The sequence below is a fragment of the Mizuhopecten yessoensis genome, unplaced genomic scaffold (assembly GCF_002113885.1).
Source record: "Mizuhopecten yessoensis strain PY_sf001 unplaced genomic scaffold, ASM211388v2 scaffold715601, whole genome shotgun sequence".
NCBI lineage: Eukaryota > Metazoa > Mollusca > Bivalvia > Pectinida > Pectinidae > Mizuhopecten > Mizuhopecten yessoensis.
Window position 1 is genome coordinate 2,129 of NW_018479698.1, and position 19,860 is coordinate 21,988.

The window sequence follows — 19,860 nt, forward strand, 5'->3', positions numbered from 1 at the left end:
GGGTAGGGTGGGTCATACAGGCATGTCTGTATATAAGCCGGGGTGTGGTGGGGTCATGCAGGCATGTCTGTATGTAAGTCGGGGTGTGGTGAATTCATATAGGCATGTCTGTATATTAGCCGGGTGTGGTGAAGTCATATAGGTATGACTGTATGTTAGCTGGGACGGGGGTGGGGTAATACAGGCATGTCTGTATGAAAGCCGGGTGGGGTGGGGTCATACAGGCATGTCGGGATATAAGCTGGGACGAGGGTGGGGTAATACAGGCATGTCTGCATGAAAGCCGGGTGGGGTGGGGTCAAACACGTATGTCTATATGTAAGCCGGGTGGGTTTGAGGCCATACCTTAACACCATTAAAACTATATTGGTATCTATAGTTATACATCTTATGTATGTTTTATCAACACGTTCACTGATAAATGTGTAAAGGTGTCGTAAATGATATCTTTATTGCATTGATATTATAAAGACATGTTGGTATTTCACATTGATATTTATATAGATTAACAAATAACTATGAAACATTGCAGAAATTCTCATTACATATTGTTATATAATATTTCATTGATACACTGTAGTATATTTACATATTACAATATGATGTTGTGAACATATTGTAATAGCGTATTACTACATAAAACTTAATTGAGAAAATATAAATATCGCTATATCATATTTTATTTAGATCATTATGAAATATAGTTATACACTTTGCAATACAATTAAAATGGTACAACGTTTTATAATATTGATAGTAAAATACTGTTTCTACCGCAATTGCCCTTTTTCACCTCCCAGCTCAAACATGAAACGGCAGAGGTGTTGTTTAAAAGGAAGCGTTGATCTTCCGGTTTATAAACATCTTCGATAACCTTGATTACAATCCTGACCTATAGAACATAGTGCTAGAGTCCTTCCAGCTAGTGCTCCTTTATTTTAGACATTTATCTCCAATGTAGTGGATTTATGAATATTTAAAAAATATATAATTTATTCAAATAGAGCCAAAACAATATATTAAAAGTATCATAAGATACCTTATCAGGGTATCATATCTCAGTAAACCTAGCTGTGGGATTTTTGAATACAAGTTAGCAATCGTATCACTTCAATTTCCTTCCCTGTCTCTCTCGTTTGTAAATAGATAATGTTGGTAACTCGACAGTATTTAAAGGAATTGTGGTAGAAAAATTGAGGTTCCCCAATGACTGAAGGTTGGTTATCATGTTTATCTAACTCGAGTTAGTTAATTTTCAAAATACATAAAGACATGAGGTTAACGGAGAGCTTTTACAATATAACTAACGAGAGTTTGATAAACATGACAATCAACCATAACGAGCCTGTGGACCTTTTTCTCCCATAATGTTCATATTTCATCTAGAAATCACAGGTTTCCATTGGAAAATACACTTTATGTCTATTTTTGATCGGGGAAACAGACAATGCAACATGACGTCACGACGGAAGATTACGTCGCAAAGCATCGTTTGTTGACGCCATAATTAGACGATTGACCAATGAAATAAGGGTGTTACTAACTGTTGGGTTACCAGACACATTTACCAACTCCTAACAGGCCTATCCAGGGGTTTTGTTTATTTTGTTTAACGTCCTATTAACAGCTAAGGTCCTTTATCCAAGGGATCGGGATTGATGACGCCTATAGTACTGTAGGAGTGGGAGAACTTAGTTCTACTACTCATGTCGTATATTTTCATCATGTTTGTTTTCCTGTCGTTAGTTAATTTTCCTTTTTTGATATCTCTCTACAGGTCCTTTCTACTTTTCAAAAAGAGTAAAACTAACTCGATAAACACAATAACATGTCGTAGTTGCGGAATTTCTATATAACATTATAGCTAGCACTTGTCAAATGTTTTGTATTATGCTATTTTTAAATTAGTGAAGATTGTGAGATATCATTCAACTAAAATTGTATATTGATCTAGAGTGAAATTATAATGGGTGGTGAAATACTATTTCACATTGACGGTATACCGGTTTATAGCTAAATAACATCACAGGGCTTCCCTCGTCCGTGTGCGGTACCAGTCAGGCCAAACTCACTGGTAACCCTATCTCCCTCTCTATTCTCTTTCTCTCTCTTTACATTTCCTCGCTATCTTCTCCGATGCACGTGTTGTTAGACTTCACATGAACACACGGGCTCCTTACAGATTAACGAGGAATGTTTCAATTACTTCTTCTATGATATCTAAAGTTAATCGTAGAAGAAAACTTATTTCAAAAGGCACCGAAATCCATTGTTGTTTCCTTTTATCTACACGCACACCTGTGTTGAATAGGGACTGTTAAATGGCTTGTTGATGCAATGTTTTATGTAGATAAACCAAATTGTTTGATGCCTTTCTCAATGGTATTACGTCCACTTTAATAGACCGGGTAACATATTGTTGGTATTTACCGATTATGATAATGCGGAACTGCCAGCCTCAGGGAAAACCTACCCATCTCCATATGTGTTCAACACCCAGATCTGATAGTTTGTTATACCTTCACCTTACTGTTCAGACAACTTCCTAGTCCGACACTTTACTAGCGTTGCACTTATTGTAATAGTTCTGACCTAGTAGATTTTATCATTTATAGGAATCTTTATCTCTTTTGTCTTTTATGTCTAACATCTATTGTTTTTTTCTATCATCTAACATTTACTGTTGAGACTATGTTAGAACGAACGTTGGTGAAATTGATTCTGAATATAATATCTTTAGTTACTCACCCCATCTACAATAAATATGACTTTGGTGGTCAGGTTACATTCTCTATATTGGCTTTCTACTTTGTTTATCCTTCGGTATTCTTGGTTTAAGGCTACCTGAGACTAAGTCTCAGTCGAATATTTTACATTCTCGACTCACGCTCAAAAACCACTGAATCAATTTCAGTAAAATCAATTTTGAGTAAAAAGAACTTATATTAATAACAAACCAAAGTTTTTAATATATATTGATCTTACTCACAAGAGACCCAAGGGATGGGGCCAACTTGGGTCGAATTGGCTAAAATTTCAATATTGATTATTTGATCGTATGCAAATTCAACCCCTGACTCAAACAAGGACACGAGGGACAGGGCCAAACAGGGTCAAATCGGCTTAAATATAAATAATCTTCTTCTTCCGACCCACATATGCTAGAGTCAAGTACTCTTCATGAGTAGAAGGATCTGAAGGTGTTTTGTTAGAATTGTGAATTTCATTACCCGCTCCCAAATAAAAGTTACTACAGTTTATGAAGGAAAATACCACTTTTGGGTATCTTGTATATTTTCAATATTTAAAACTTGGTTGAACTTGGTTGAAATTATTATGATGTGAATGCAGTGTGATGGTATGAACATTCAGACCCTGTCTCGTTCGTAGGGCCCTAAAGGCGGAGCGCAAGAAGGTCAAATTGGCTAATTTCAACAATCTCCAGACCTAGATATGCTAGAATTAAACATACTTTATGAGTGAAAGGTTCCTACGGTGCCTTATCAAAAGAATGTCATTTTCAAGGGATAATGATTGCCCTTGGAGAGGTTGTTAAGGTCACTTTATACCTTTACTATGTTATATCGTTTTACTGTTTTTGACAATTAAATTCACCAGCTATATATTTGATATAAATACATGCGCGTGCATGTATCATTTTCCAGCACGCAGACACGTGCAACACTTTTCCAAAACCATGTATCAAATTGCGAATGTAAATTGAGATGTGCGTTAATTATTGTCCCCGGAGAAATAGCTTTGTCGGGTTGGGAAACACGCGGTAGTGAACTTATCTAAACGTTTGAACTAGCACAACATAACCCCTCGCGCAAAATCCAGCAGTTAGGGCTCTTGTGACATCAGCATGTTTGTAAATTGTAAACAATGCGTCACGTGACAATTTTAAGCGCACGCAAAAAAAAAGAGAAAAAAATCGTTTCTCGTTTCAAACAGAAAGGGAAGTAAATAAAATTACATTATTCTGTGGTAGAAAAGATATACTCATCATTTACTTTCAAATAACATTAATATAGTTAACTCTGGATTTGGAAATGTTGGAAGTGGCTTTCGTTAATGATTTTTCCAATATATTCTCAAACACGTTATATATTCCACCGTAAAACTCCCTCTTATGTTGTTTATCTCTTAACTGACGTCAGTTTATATTAGTTTAGTTCGGTAAATTTTGTATTGACAAATTCTGGCATTTTATTTTTATATTCCTTTTATATTCTAACGTTATTATCACAGACAGTATGCTCATGATATTTCTTGAAATGAGGTAAAATTCTGATAGCGTTTCAAATTTTAATACCAATTATAATGTGTAGGATAAACTTGTTCCCCAAACAAGAATACTTCCCATGATTTTCGTAACTTGTTAAGCAATCAATCCACAATACATTAATATCTAACTAACCCATATGTTTCGTAAATGCCTTAAATACGCCCAAGATTGCATCCCTTGTAGTGTTGGCTTTGTAGTGAGAACTGTTACTCGTCATAATTCCCACAAAGCATTGCGTGATATCAGAGGTTGTTTTAAGACCACCCACATACTTTGTATTCCGTGTATATCATACATGATAAAATAGTATAACAACATCTTTGCCGACCCGCTTTTGTTATAGATTTATATTTCCTTTATTTTGAAACTTTGTAGTCTAGTCTGTGTAATGTGGATTTGTGTTCCGGTATCGTAGCGGTAGATATTCCACGGAGTAATATGCGAGATACTTTATTATCTATAAAATAGCTAACACTCATGAACATATTGGTCGGGTGTTTGAGTGTATTATATTAGTCTGACCTAAATCAAACATAGCAGTGACTTTGTATATACCGTATTGATCAATATTTAAGCATCAACAAAAAAGCTATATTTGGAAAACAGCATCAACCAAATGATGCCTGATGTATTTGTATGAAAGAATGGTTATTTTATATTCGCTGAAAGAGGGCGAGAGTAAAAGTTGGTACGTCTTTTTAGTCTGTGATAGTAAATTGAGAAACCGTTACCCAAGTAGACATATAACAAACCTAAGTTGAAACAAGTGTGGCATCAATGCTCGGTAAATTACAGGCAGTGTATATGAGAATGTAACTACAACGCACATTAGACGGTAGACAGTTAGCACCGACCTTTTCATCTATAACGTAATAAGCACAGCATTACGAGCCGCATAAGTGTTGCGCTTTGATCAGTGAGTGAAATGGGGGTTATTATTATCATGTGCTTTATAAAACATGTATTAAGTCGGCAGTGTTGTAGTTTACAGCCCAAATGATCCGGAGTCGTTGATGAAGAGTAGCACCTCGATAGTGGAGGGAGTCGGGCTATCGCTTTTCGGAATCTATCACGTCGTCATCATCATCGTCCTCATCAATATGCTGATCGCCATGATGAGCCACTCGTTCGAGGATATTCAGGTATGTGTGAAAATTAATGGCATCACCCATGAACCCTTACAATCCAAAAAGTGTTCCGTTCATGCATGTTTATGATAAAACCATGAAGGAGTTCTGTTCTTGTAGTTCTGTGTGTTCCATCAAAAGTTATTGTTTACTTGTAATTCTATGTGTACCATCAGAAGTGGTCCAGTACTTGTAATTCTGTGTGTACCATCAGAAGTGTTCATGTACTTGTAGCTCTGTGTGTACCATCATAAGTGGTCCTGTACTAGTAATTCTGTGTGTACCATCAGAAGTGTACATGTACTTGTAATTCTGTGTGTACCATCAGAAGTGGTCCTGTACTTGTAATTTTGTGTGTACCATCAGAAGTGTTCCTGTACTTGTAATTCTGTGTGTACCATCAGAAGTGTTCCTGTACTTGTAGTTCTGTGTGTTCCATCAGAAGTGGTCCTGTACTTGTAATTCTGTGTGTTCCATCAAGGTTATTGTGTACTTGTAATTCTGTGTGTACCATCAGAAGTTATTGTGTACTTGTAGTTCTGTGTGTACCATCAGAAGTGTTCCTGTACTTGTAATTCTGCGGTTCCATCAAAAGTTATTGTGTACTTGTAATTCTGTGTGTACCATCAGAAGTTTTTGTGTATTTGTAGTTCTGTGTGTACCATCAGAAGTGTTCCTGTACTTGTAATTCTGTGTGTTCCATCAGAAGTGGTCCTGTACTTGTAATTCTGTGTGTACCATCAGAAGTGGTCCTGTACTTGTAGCTCTGTGTGTACCATCACAAGTCATTCTGTATTTGGAGCCCTGTGTGTACCATCAGAAGTGTTCCTATACTTGTAGATCAGTGTGTACTATCACAAGCCATTCTGTATTTTGAGCTCTGTGTGTACCATCAGAAGTGGTCCTGTACTTGTAGATCAGTGTGTACCATCACAAGTCATTCTGTATTTGGAGCTCTGTGTGTATCATCAAATAGCGTCCTGTACTTATAGTTCAGATGGGGTTTTTTTTCTGGTAGTTCTATGTATACCATACGATTGTACTTTTTATTTTTTCGTGTTCTATTAGACGGTACACTGTAAAAGTAATTATTCGGTACCAGCTAGCAGCGTTATGTACCTGTGTTCTGTTTGTACAACCAGACGACGTTCTGAACTTGAAGCTCTGTGTTCCATCAGACTCAGTTCTGAACTAGAAGCTCTCTGTTCCATCAGACTCAGTTCTGAACTAGAAGCTCTGTGTTCCATCAGACTCAGTTCTGAACTAGAAGCTCTGTGTTCCAACAGACTCAGTTCTGAACTAGAAGCTCTCTGTTCCACCAGACTCAGTTCTGAACTAGAAGCTCTCTGTTCCATCAGACTCAGTTCTGTATTCGTTTTTATGTTCATACGATCAGATGGCGTTCTGTACTTATAGTTCTGTGCGTTCCAGTAGATGGCGTTCTGTACTTATAGTTCTGTGCGTTCCAGTAGATGGCGTTCTATATTAATAAGTCTTTGTGTTCGTTCAGACGGCGTTATGTATTTGTAAATATATTTACCATAAAATTGCTTCTGTTTTAGCAAATCTGTTTACCGTCAGACGGCGTTCTGTTAATAAACAGACGTCATTCTGTATTTGTTGTTCTGATAACCATCAGACGTCGTTGGGTACTTGTTATTATGTTTACCATCAGACGTCGTTCTGTATTTGTTGTTCTCTTAACAATCAGACGTCGTTGTATTTTTGTTGTTCTATGTACCATCACACGGTGTTCTGTACTTACATAGGACTTGTGTTAAGGCGATACGTGTTGATTGTAGTTTTATGTCCACTCTTCACGGCGAAACATGCAGTGTTGTTGGTACATTATATGTGTTATAAACACGCATTGATTGTTATCGGTTCATCATGTGTTCTGTAATGTCACCGCGACGTGCGCTTTAAGATATTGCCTATCGGTTCAACATTTCGTATTAGTTAAGATGCGTTCTTTAATATCGACGTAAGGTTTCGTTCCCCGATATCAGCTGAGATACGTTCTCTGATATCAGCTGAGATACGTTCCTCGATATCAGCTGAGATACGTTCCCCGATATCAGCTGAGATACGTTCCCCGATATCGACGTAATATCCTTTATCTAATGTCGGTTCTACCATCGCTGTATGCTATATCGCCTTAACGTCCGTTCAGTGTAATTAACGTACCCACTGTTATATATCAGACTCGTTCATGTCACAATTGATGATAGCGACAGGAAGATAAGTTCAATGGTAATGATAGTTTGTGTAACATCGTTACATCTGTTATAATTCTAGTTTTCGTTTTTAAATGATGAACCTTCGTACGTTAACAGAGAGATTGTTCTGATAGCAGATATAGCATAATGGTTTCACTTAAACCTTAACAAGTACTCTGTTATAAATTTTATATATCAGTATATCGTATATATAGCTTGTTTTATCGTTTACTTTTATGAATGTTGATCAAATCGTAAAACGTTTGCTACTTTGTTTGAAGTCATCTTGCCGTGATTGCGAACTGTTGTAGAACGTATACGTTAATAGTCGGCCTATCAGCACGGAGGGCGCCAACCTGATACAACTTCCAGCATCCCACACAATAGGAATATATTTGACTACTTGAGCATGGGGTTCCAATTATGTGTAGTTAGAGCAATCGACTGAAGCCTTGCGTGAGAAACTTTTGTTTTCCACTTCTAAGTCTGTACCATTACGTCTCTGCTAACAACCCCGGTGTTAACATGTAAAACATGTGTCGGTTTATTACTCCGGTGTTAACCAACAAGGCAAGTTATGTCGCTTTATTGTTTCAGGGCAAAACCAATAGGGCAGGTTATGTCGCCTTGTTTTTCCAATGCAAAACCAATAGAGCAGGCTATGTCGCCTTGTTGTTCAAGTGCAAAACCAATAGAGCAGGCTATGTCGCCTTGTTGTTCAAGTGCAAAACCAATAGGGTAGGCTATGTCGCTTTACAACCCCAGTGTAAACCGATAAGATACGCTGTGTCACTTTATTGTCCTCGAGTAATCGAGTTAGGCACGCTGTGTCGATTTAACTGTCTAAGTGTTAACGTTTATATTGTTGTTTTGTTGACTATAAGAAAGCGTTCGACTCCGTCGATCGTTGTAAATTGTGGTATAAATTGTCAAAATTAGGAGTTCGAGGAAGGCTGTTATCAATTTTGAAAGCCATGTATAAAAAAGTTAAGACATGTGTCTCATCTAAGGGAAGATGTTCCGATTTTTTTGCAAACAACATGGGTCTCGCCCAAGGGGAAATTTTATTCCAAATAATGTTTTCAATGTATGTAAATGACTTTGAAAATGATTTTATTGCTAACAGTGTTAAACCGTATGATTTTGGAGAACTCAGTCTCTTTTTGTTAATGTATGCGGATGATTTGGTGCTACTTGCAGAATCAGCCAATGAGCTACAGAATATGTTAAATAGTTTGTCTATATATGCGAACTCATGGAAATTGACCGTTAATACGGCAAAAACTAAGATTGTTGTCTTTAGAAATGGAGGCCGCTTACGAAATAACGAGGAATGGTTCTTCGATAGAAAAAAAATAGAAGTCGTTGAACAGTTTACTTATCTAGGTATTGATTTTAAATGGAACAATAAATTTAATATTGTACAAAAGCAATTATCCGGGCAAGGTCGAAAGTCAGTATTTGCCTTATATACAAAATGTAAAAATATGAATTTAAACTGCCATACTTTGATTAAACTTTTTGACACATATGTTACCAGTATACTGTGTTACGCATCTGAGGTATGGGGCTCGTGCAAAGGCATAGATATTGAGAAAGTTCACCTGGAATTTTGCAAAAGGATATTATGTGTTAAGAAGTCAACATGTAATGTAATGATCTATTTTGAATTGGGTAGATTTCCGATTGTACATACCAGACACTATAATTTAATTAAGTACTGGTTCAAGCTTTTAAATACTAAGAACTGTGTTCTTAAAACTGCCTATGATGAACTCATGTATATGCCAAAGCGAAATACTGTTTTTAATTGGGTAACTTTTGTGAAAGACAAACTTTTTTCACTCGGTCTTGGCGAAGTGTGGCTGAATCAAAATAATGTGAACTCGTCTGAAGCCCTGCCAATTATTAAACAGAGAATCTTTGATAACGCACGGCAAGAATTGTTTGAATTATTAGAGAATTCCTCGAAATGTTTTTTGTATAGACATTTAGTTGATAATTTAACATTACAACAATATTTATGTAAATATATTCCAAAGCGAAATAGAATTGCTCTAACTAGGTTACGTTTATCAGCGCATACGCTGTATATTGAAACTGGGAGATATCGAAACATTGTAAGAAATGAACGTATATGCAGAATTTGTAACTCTGAAGATATTGAAGACGAATACCATTTTTTGTTCATTTGTCCATTTTATCAAGTTTTAAGAGAAAGACGTATAAAATTGTACTACTGGAAAAAACCATCTGTTTTCAAGCTGATTCAATTATTAAGCACAACGAACGTTAAAGAATTAACTATGTTAAGTAAATATATATATGATGCCACCCAGTTGAGGAATAGCATGATATAATGTTAAAATATATGTAACTACATGCATTTTTTGTCCATTCTCCACTGCGTTATTGCAGTGTCTGCCACTGTATTTATATGTATTGTGTACATACTGATGAGCTGTAAAGCTCAAAGTCAATAAATGAATTTGAATTTGAACCAATAAGGCAAACTGTGTCCCTTTATTGTCTTAATGTCAAATTGCGATGTGCGCTGTGTCAGTTTACTGCTCCAGTGTGAATAAAAAAGATACGCTGTATCGCTACCCCCGGTGGATCACTTTACTGCCAAAGTGTGAAAAAAACAAGTCTTAGTGTAATCCAGCAAGCCACGCTGTGTCAATTTATTGCCCCCGTGTAAACCAGTTAGGCACGCTGTGTAAGGTATGTGGTGTGATTAATTGTTAATTGAGAATTTATGCTTATAATATGTTTCAGACCGACTGTGATGTAGAGTGGAAATTCGCCCGGACCAAGTTATGGCTGAACTACATGGACGAGGGCAGTACCCTACCCGTGCCATTTAACATGATCCCATCCATTAAGTCCTTCTGTTATCTGTGGAAGTTCTGCAGATACTTATTTGCAATGGCTGATAGTAACTGGTTGGTTTACCAGAAAGCTAGAAAACAGACGTTTATCAAGGTAACCTGTAAGCGGTTGTTCAGGAGTGCTAGTCGCTAGCAATCGTGTTGTACATTAGTGTTCTAGGTGTATTCCCAATGTTACAGAATGCACATATGCTATTTTAGTCATAACTACGTTGCCTTTATAGACATTCGGATTTCGTTAAACGTTTTATAAAAATGGTTCCAATTATATGGTCAGCTTCGTTAAGCTTTTTATTAATGCTACTGATGAGTCGCGTAAGTTCTATGACGTCATCCAGGATATGACAGTGATATACACGTGTAAGACTGGCATATGTTAGATCCTGTTCGTTCCCCTGGTATATATCACACAGCCTTAACACGTGCTAATATTCTGGTCAAGTCCTAGTACATATCATTATCAATGTATCAGTATCCCTTGATAATATTTGCGTTCCTCTGACGACAATGTGAACATTTATCCAATTAAGTTGAATCGATACATGCAACATGTTATCAATCCATTATGTCCTCATGTCAACTTCCCCTGTACATGTAGGAGTTTCCTGTGTGTGCCCTCATACCAACTTTCCCTGTACATGTAGGAGTTCCCTGTGTGTGCCCTCATACCAACTTCCCCTGTCCATGTAGGAGTTCCCTTGTGTGTGCCCTCATACCAACTTCCCCTGTACATGTAGGAGTTCCCTGTGTGTGCCCTCATATCAACTTCCCTTGTACATGTAGGAGTTCCCCTGTGTGTGCCCTCATACCAACTTCCCCTGTACATGTAGGAGTTCCCTTGTGTGTGCCCTCATACCAACTTCCCTTGTACATGTAGGAGTTTCCTGTGAGTGCCGTCATACCAACTTCCCCTGTACATGTAGGAATTTCCTGTGTGTGCCCTCAGACCAACTTCCACTGTACACGTAGGTTTTTCCTGTGTGTGCCCTCAGACCAACTTCCACTGTACGCGTAGGTGTTTCCTGTGGGTGCCCTCATACCAACTTTCCCTGTACATGTAGGAATTTCCTGTGTGTGCCATCATACCAACTTCCCGTGTACATGAAGGTGTTTCCTGTGTGGCCCTCATACCAACTTACCCTGTACATTAGGTACTTCCTGTCTAGAACCTCATACCCACTTCCCCTGTTCATGTAGGAGTTCCCTGGGTGTGCCCTCATACCACCTTCCCCTGTACATGAAGGTGTTTCCTGTGTGGCCCTCATACCAACTGCCCCTGTACATGTAGGAGATCCCTTGTGTGTGCCCTAATACCAACTTCCCTTGTCCATGTAGGGGTTCCCTTGTGTGTGCCTTCATACCAACTTCCCTTGAACATGTAGGAGTTTCCTGGGAGTGCCGTCATACCATCCTCCCCTGTACATGTAGGTGTTTCCTGTGGGTGCCCTCATACCAACCTCCCCTGTACATGTAGGTGGTTCCTGTGTGTGCCCTCATACCAACTTCCCTTGTACATGTAGGTGTTCCCTGTGTGTGAAGGTGTTTCCAGTGTTTGCCCTCAAAACTCAACTTGCCTTGTAGGTGTTTCCAGTGTTTGCCCTCAAAACTCCACTTCCCTTGTAGGTGTTTCCAGCGTTTGCCCTCAAAACTCCACTTCCCTTGTAGGTGTTTCCAGCGTTTGCCATTAAAACCCCTATTCCTTTGTACACGTCAGGTATGTGACTGTGCGCACTGAAACCCAATTCCCGTGTAGTGTTTTCAATAGAAGTAATTTATTCCAACTGCCTTGAAGGTGTTTCCAGTTGCCCATTATTGCGGCTACATTTATCTGGTACCCTAAGACTAGCTCTCGACATTATTGCGTTGTATCGTTTTCTTATTAAATAGTGTACAATTTCTGGTAGAGGAGGGTATTTACTGGCGACATTTACAATGTTCTCTACTAGAAAGGTGTTTCACAGGCGCTACATTGAATGGTACGTGGCGCCGTGTAAACATCTATCTGGTGGTGTCCAAATATCAGCCGTGACGCCGCATCTCTATCGCTGTTAAGTGTAGACCATGTTTGGTGGTTTTACATCAGTTTGTTGTTTATAAGTTTATATTGTATGCTACTATGGGTGTTAATATGTATGTATGTATGATATACGACATGTACAATGGATGTTTGATGGCGCCGTAGTGAGGTTTTATCTGTGTCTGCTTGTTTGTTTATAAGAACATATGATATACTATTGGGGATGTTTGATGGCGCTATAGTGAAGTTTTACTGGTGTTGCGTTGTTTATAATTATTCGACCCATAACTGTGTATATTTTTTTGATGTTTGAGACACTGTTGATGTTGGTTGTACATTCAGTGGTGTTGTGTTGGGATTAGGTTTAAGTGTATATGATATAATATGGTAGTGTTATATATATTGTGCGGTTTTGATGATGTTGGTTGATATATAATATATACGATATTCTACTGTGTATGTCGGGGTGGTGTAGTTGGGTATTATTAATGTTTATAAGAATAAATAATACTTTAAGTGCGTGTTGGTGTTATAGTGATATAGTATTCTGCATATATGTTTAATGTGGTTATAGTGGGATATTGTTGATTACGGGCTATAAAGAGGTATTTATAGGATACACTAGTTTTATACGTGGTGTTGTAGTGGAGTATTGTTGATGTTGTATATTTATACTTACAATAACATCCAATCGTATTGGCAGGATCATATACAAGTACCCGAATCTCAAAAACTGATGTAGACTTATTTTCCGGTGATAATCAACTTCTAAACATAGCCCAAGGGAAATCCTACACACTTTCACTGTTATCAACAGTTGTTTACAAAATAAATATTTTGAATATTGATATATGTTTAGAATAAAAAATGTTTAGAATAAAAATACATTGTATGTGTCAGTATGATTGTTCTACTAAGCTATATTATCTGAACCCTGCAATATAAACATGGCGAAAAACACCACATATAAATCATCTAAATTAGAACATTCAAGTATTGTTATTAATCAAATCATCTAAATTAGAACATTCAAGTATTGTTCTTAATCAATTATTTACCCACGCATATGATAAATAATTCAGACTTTTATGAAGGTAACTGAAATGTGATATATGACCTAGAAATATTAACAGAGGTGAATACATCATATTCACAATCACAAAAGTTCATAAGTGTATAACACTCTACGACATATGTTTGACATTATGATGGGGAATAATTTATGTTGTGATATGCATAAATGTATCTGTCATATTTTTTAACAATAAATAATTACAAAACATATTGTTTGCTTGTGCAGAAAAGACGAGAAAATATTTGCAAGACGTTGGAACTGAAAACTGACAATACCTCTTATTCCGAAATGATACAGCGACTCGTAAAGAGATATCTGTTCAAGCTGGAAAGAATTAAAGACGAAAAGGAAAGCCGTAAGTATAGTATCAGGGAAGTTGTCCATAGCGCTGATTTTGTGTATCTTGCTTGATTTTCGGATATTCTCCTGTAAAGTCTGTGGACTGCTAAGTAGCATAATGGCGCCAAGTAGTTGGGGGAGGAGGTGAGGCTGTCAACAAACATGATTTTCTTTATAATCAAAAACGGAATGATATTCATGATATTTTTTATATTAAAGGCTAAGTTTGATTATTCCGAACATTTATTAAATAATCAAGCAATTCGTCTATATCCGCCTTATTTATGTACGTTATCATATACAGGAATAAGTGACAAAGGTTTTCCGGGTTCATGTTGAAATAAGCAAATGGTCGTATTAAAAACAGATAATTAATTAGTTATTTTTTCCGAAAAAGAACGTAAACTTGATGACGGATCCCTGTCTGTCTGTCCATCCGTTATGCATTTTTTACAAAATTATTTGTCACGTCTTTGTCCGGACAACTGCTCTTACAGCTCAATCCAAATTTCGTGAAACTCCATAAACATAATAGTTGTGTTCTATCTTTATCTAAGGGAGCTACAATTGTATGTCCCTTTTACCAAATCCATAGTAAAGTATTCATTTGGAGTTTCATATATGATATATTAAGAATAAGGCACATTGAACCTTTCAACAGAGTTATGAAAATAGGACAACTCGTACACATTTTACACCATTGTGTGCTTACGATTGACTGGTCATTTGTTCGATGAAGGTGACAGTGTACATATCGTACTAGTCATCGAAACGTCACATAGAAACACTAACTGGTTGTGTAACCAGAAACTTTTACCAACCTAAAGAAAATGTTTAGAAATACTTTCAACAGAGTCTTATAAAGCTTGATACACATTGGTATCACTTGAAATAAGTTTACGTTGCAAATGCAAATGTTGCAAAATCAGTTAGCTCGTAGCTTACAATTTTAGTCTATTGATTTATATTTTAATATCGAAACTTATTATTTAATTTAAATGGAAATATCAAGTTCATTTGAACTAGACCTTTAACTATGATGGTTTACGTCCTATATATTGTATCTTAGTCAGAACCCGCAAAACACTATGGGCTAACATTCAATCTTAGCTCCACACACACTGTACTATTCAAAATAGTGTTGCTCTCGACGAACAAGAACTCTCTACATTTGACTAAGCATCTATACCGATGACATGCTCTCGCCAAGGTAGCATTTTCTACAGTATGTGAAGCGAAAGAAGTGTTCTCTAGAAAGTAGGTTTATTTGCTTCGTTGCTGATGTCTTTAACAATATTTGTTATATTTCGTCAATATTCCGTACAAGTAAACCGAATTTGGTATAGTATTTAACGGCATTTTGATTTATAACAGCGCTAAAAGTGTATGGAGTACGGCAAGATGTTCATTTATGTTTGACAGTAAAAGATGGCGGACCAAACATCCGATCTGAGGAGGTGGAGATAGCAGAGACTAATGACACACCGCCTCCAGTACCAAACGCGCCCAACAGAATACAGTACGCTACTCCTCCAACCATACACGAGGAGGAGGAGGACGGATGCCCTATGATGAACAAATGTACGTATAACAGTACACCACATACATCATAGGATTTTATACCCTTACACACAGTATCGCGTTTACAAGAAAATCATATTCTAATATGTCAAATTAGTTCCACTGAAAAAAAACAATCAACTGAAGTACGAGGGGAATAGTTTTTCATCCAGGGTGACCATAAATTTGCTATTTCCGGAATTACCCATTCTATAACTGTTTTATTACAACGAATCAAATGATTAAAGGCAATTTAACAAATGAATTTATTCATTCATGTCCTTTTAGAATTTCAAAGAGAAAAAATACAATTGGAAGTACAGTACTGTATGCATCGTCGTTGATGATAAGTTCATTTCTGGAATTCAAGAAGTGTTTTTATAGACTGTATCTCAGTCACCATTGTTTTCCTACCATATCTAGATCTAGTCCCATCCACTTTTTTTTAAGTTCTGCATAAAACTTGTGTGTCCTTACTGGACACACGTTCACCTCCTCTGAGCTTGCTTTACCCTTCTCGTCGACGCTTCCGGCATTCCGTTCTGTTAAATGAGTGTGAAGTGAATTCACTGCAGTCGTTATTACAGCTGCTTTTGTATTTAAAATACGTTTAGCGTCCAAAATCTGCTGTAACTCCTCTTTACAACAACAAAACGGCCTTCATCGGTGGCCATTTTCACTGTTGGCATTTGGTTCTGAAAATGTGACGTCACGAGCGTCATGGAGAAGGCCCCGCCTACCAATGTTTTCATTGGTTGAAATCTTATAAACTCCGCCTACAAATATTCATGAGGGAGTAGTCCTCTCTCTGGCAGGGAGTAGTCCTTTTTTGCATGGAGTAGTCCTAAATTGGGGACGGAGTAGCTCTAAGATGGAGAGATTTGAGTGATTAAAGGGAAACAGCAGATTTTATCGTATTGTTTTTTATATAGGGAAAACTCAGTAGAGGTATAATAAATCGTTTTAGCTTAGGAGACCAATAAGGAAAGGTTTCGTCTGTGTAGAAAAGATATTGCGGATATTACACCTCATTATAAACTATACAAAATCTTGAAAGAAATATTATTTGCATATGATTATGTAGATTTGATTGATTAATATATCTAAGACATTTTAACATTTTTAAATTAATTGGGTATTTAAATGAAACATAAAAGAAAATTGATAATGACGCTTGGCAAAGTTTAATCCTCAATATTGCGGAAATGACTAACCAAACGTACAATCAATTTTAAAAAATAAATTAAAAACCAATATGTGTATCTACAATAAATAATTAAAGCGTGCATGCAATCGTTATACTGTGTAATATACTGCTACTTAGGATTCAGTAAAATGCTTTCATTCCTACCAACTAGCTCTGTGCAATTCTATCTCAGGCAGACAACACTTGGCGTATAGCACGAACCATAACTATCCTTATTCCTGTCCGGTATATCTATATAAATCAAAGACATCGGTGCATTTAGTCAGACTTTCCTTACACATCTCAGACTGTCTACACATGTAGTCACTCATAGCAATCCAGACCTACCTTATACTTTGACATTTTATATATATATGATATTGGTTATATTGCAACTCCACTTGGTTTCGGCATCACAGATGGTCGATTTTATATTTTAACATGATTCGTTAGGGACCATGACCTACCGGTCTCGAGTTCAAACCCAATTTCATGTTCTAATCGCCAGTATAGTCACTGAAAACACCGTGTTATCCTCTCAATTCAAGTATGTTGGACATTGCTGTTATGTGTTGTAGCATCCAGAGCCCAGCCTCCTCGACGGAAAGGTGTTAACCGGCGGACATCCAATCCGGCGGCGCCCGCCCCCACCACACTGGTGATTCCACAACTTGATGCCATCCAACGATCGCAGAAACTACTTGATGTGCGCTTACAACACCTTCAAACGAACAGTAAAATGAATACAAGGATCATCGACGATATAGAATTTTTGAGAAGAGTAATGAACGAAAACCAGAAAGCGTTGTGCAACATAATTCAAGCTTTAGGAAGTATGCAATGTGAAATCGTGAACCTTGTAAAATGTTTTGCGCCAGTACCTACACAGAACCAAAACAATGTACCCAACACTCATTCTCAGCAAAACTCTATCCACAGATTTGGTAGTGGAAAGAAACGTCCAAGTCACGTGACTGATGATGATGAGAGTGAAGTGTGATTGTTTTCACGGGTGTAGTATATTTATTCAGGTTTATCACAGCGAGACTGCGAGGTCAGACACTGACGTTTCGACTGTCCAAATTTGTTGTTTTCTCTCTATTTTATGTGATATGATGTTCATGCACAATACTTTCCATTGTATTTACACTTATTCCTCCCATATGTTTCAAATAGGTATTTAATAGTATTTGTTGTTTCAATAGCTAAAACACAAAAGCAGTAGTATCAGCGACGCCATTTTAACAATTGTACATGGGAAGTAACTATCGGACATATAATATAACAGGGAACATAACCAACTCATATGAACTAACTTGTCTGGTATAACATCTGTTAAAACATTGATACATCGATTACTAAATGATGGCAATATATAAAGCGCATGTATTATCTATAACAAAAACCTCAGCACGTTATCCCAGGGGATTGTTGTTCATCACATGATCATGTGTGTATCTACAATGGTGATTATAGATATACCAATAGCCATGTGATCATCGCTACATCTACACTGTGGCCGAGCGCGGGTCGTTCATGGTCAGCATTTACTTGGTTAGATATGGCCCGTTTGGGATCAAGTAATACTGTTTGAGATTATGTAATACTGTTAAGGATAATGTAATCTTGTTGTGATATATTGTATACATATATAGCGGGAGTGATGATAATTGTATTTGGGATTATGTATAATATAATTGTGTTTTGGATTTAGTAATAGGTATGATTTACTCGTGTTGACGTTATGATATATGTAGCTGGCGTGTTGACTTATTTCTAGTTTTCTACGATGTACCATTAACCGTTTGAGTGTATGTGTTTAGTGCACGTAAACAGTAGCGTAGATTGATGGCTGACGTACAAACACGACCTCGGGGACATTACATTTGAGGTCCTTGTGTAATTGTTTAGTAATGGTAAAATGCACCACCATATCACCTTTTAGATGCTCACTGATTTACCTGTTACTATTATTGCTAGCAAGTCACTTCAAGATTGATAGTTTGTTTCTGATTTTCACATTTGAATTCCTACTGCTGGCAATTATGGTCCCTGTCGTATCGCTGACATTGTTTCTGACTTCTACATTTATATCATTACAGCTAGTCATAGATCCAGCAAACCACTCTAAAGTCGTTCATGCTTAACAATAACTTTGTGGAGACCGAGCATGATATTCAGATTTTGAACATATGTAACCATGTAGAGTTAACCGTAGAACCCAACGAATCCCATTACGATCTCTTTATATATGTTTCTTATTAATTCTAGCCAATAGGCACTAGTAAGTCCTAACGCCTTCCGTGCTTCTAAATGGAATGCCATGTATTTACTGCTAGCCCGGACACAAAACTCTCATTTCTGTTTGCAACGTTTCTAGTTATAAGGTCCGTGAATTATTCCAATGTTCTCCACATTTGTAATTATTAGTTTCTAGTCACATGGTAAAGTAAGTCACTGTTATGTACATGTATATGTTTAATTCTTATCATAGGCCGGAGCAAATTGCTAATAGATTTTCTGGTAATTTCATGTGTAACTCTTGACTCACGCTAGGAATTTTCTTGGTTTTAATATGTAACTATTTGTATCTAGTCCTAGGTACCAGTCAATGACGAAGATATTTTTCTTTTATATGTTAACTTCTTACCGCTTCCCACTTAACAAACCACTATTGTTTTCTGTTAATAAGATGACTAGTAAATATTGCTCCGTTTTTTATGACTGTAGCCTTCTAGCTATGGTCATAGATACTAGCAAAACAGAGTGTAGTTTTTTTGTTTTGTTAACCTGTATCTATTTATTTGAACCTAACTGTTTTAATGGCAAGAAAAGCAGTAAGTTTGTTTTGTAAGTTGTTCATTCTTTACTTCATTGATTGTTTACTTTGGATGTGTACATTTCTTATAAAGGCACGGCACCTTAGCGCGATTACATTTTTTATTATCTTATGATCAAATAAATGACTTATTTGAGTTAACAAACAAACTGGTGTATAACATAAACTAGATGACATTGTATCGCTTACCTTGTGCAGTTTGTAAGAATTTATAGTTTATATAGCAGGTCGCCTAAATTTGCATGTACTCTTTATTGCATGGTTAAATCTGAAATACCATTTCCTTGCATAAAGATGGTTAAATCAATATTCACTGTTT

The 19,860-nt window shown here is 36.9% G+C and overlaps 1 protein-coding gene across 1 annotated transcript; it reads left to right on the forward strand.

Moving 5' to 3' along the window:
* Window positions 1-5,110: 5,110 nt before the first annotated feature.
* Window positions 5,111-19,627, forward strand: LOC110441147. The gene is made up of 5 exons (XM_021484244.1): window positions 5,111-5,430; window positions 10,413-10,619; window positions 13,843-13,972; window positions 15,379-15,537; window positions 17,281-19,627. The coding sequence occupies exons 1-5, from the start codon at window positions 5,302-5,304 to the stop codon at window positions 17,700-17,702; spliced, it is 1,047 nt and encodes a 348-aa protein (XP_021339919.1). The 5' UTR covers window positions 5,111-5,301; the 3' UTR covers window positions 17,703-19,627.
* Window positions 19,628-19,860: the final 233 nt, after the last annotated feature.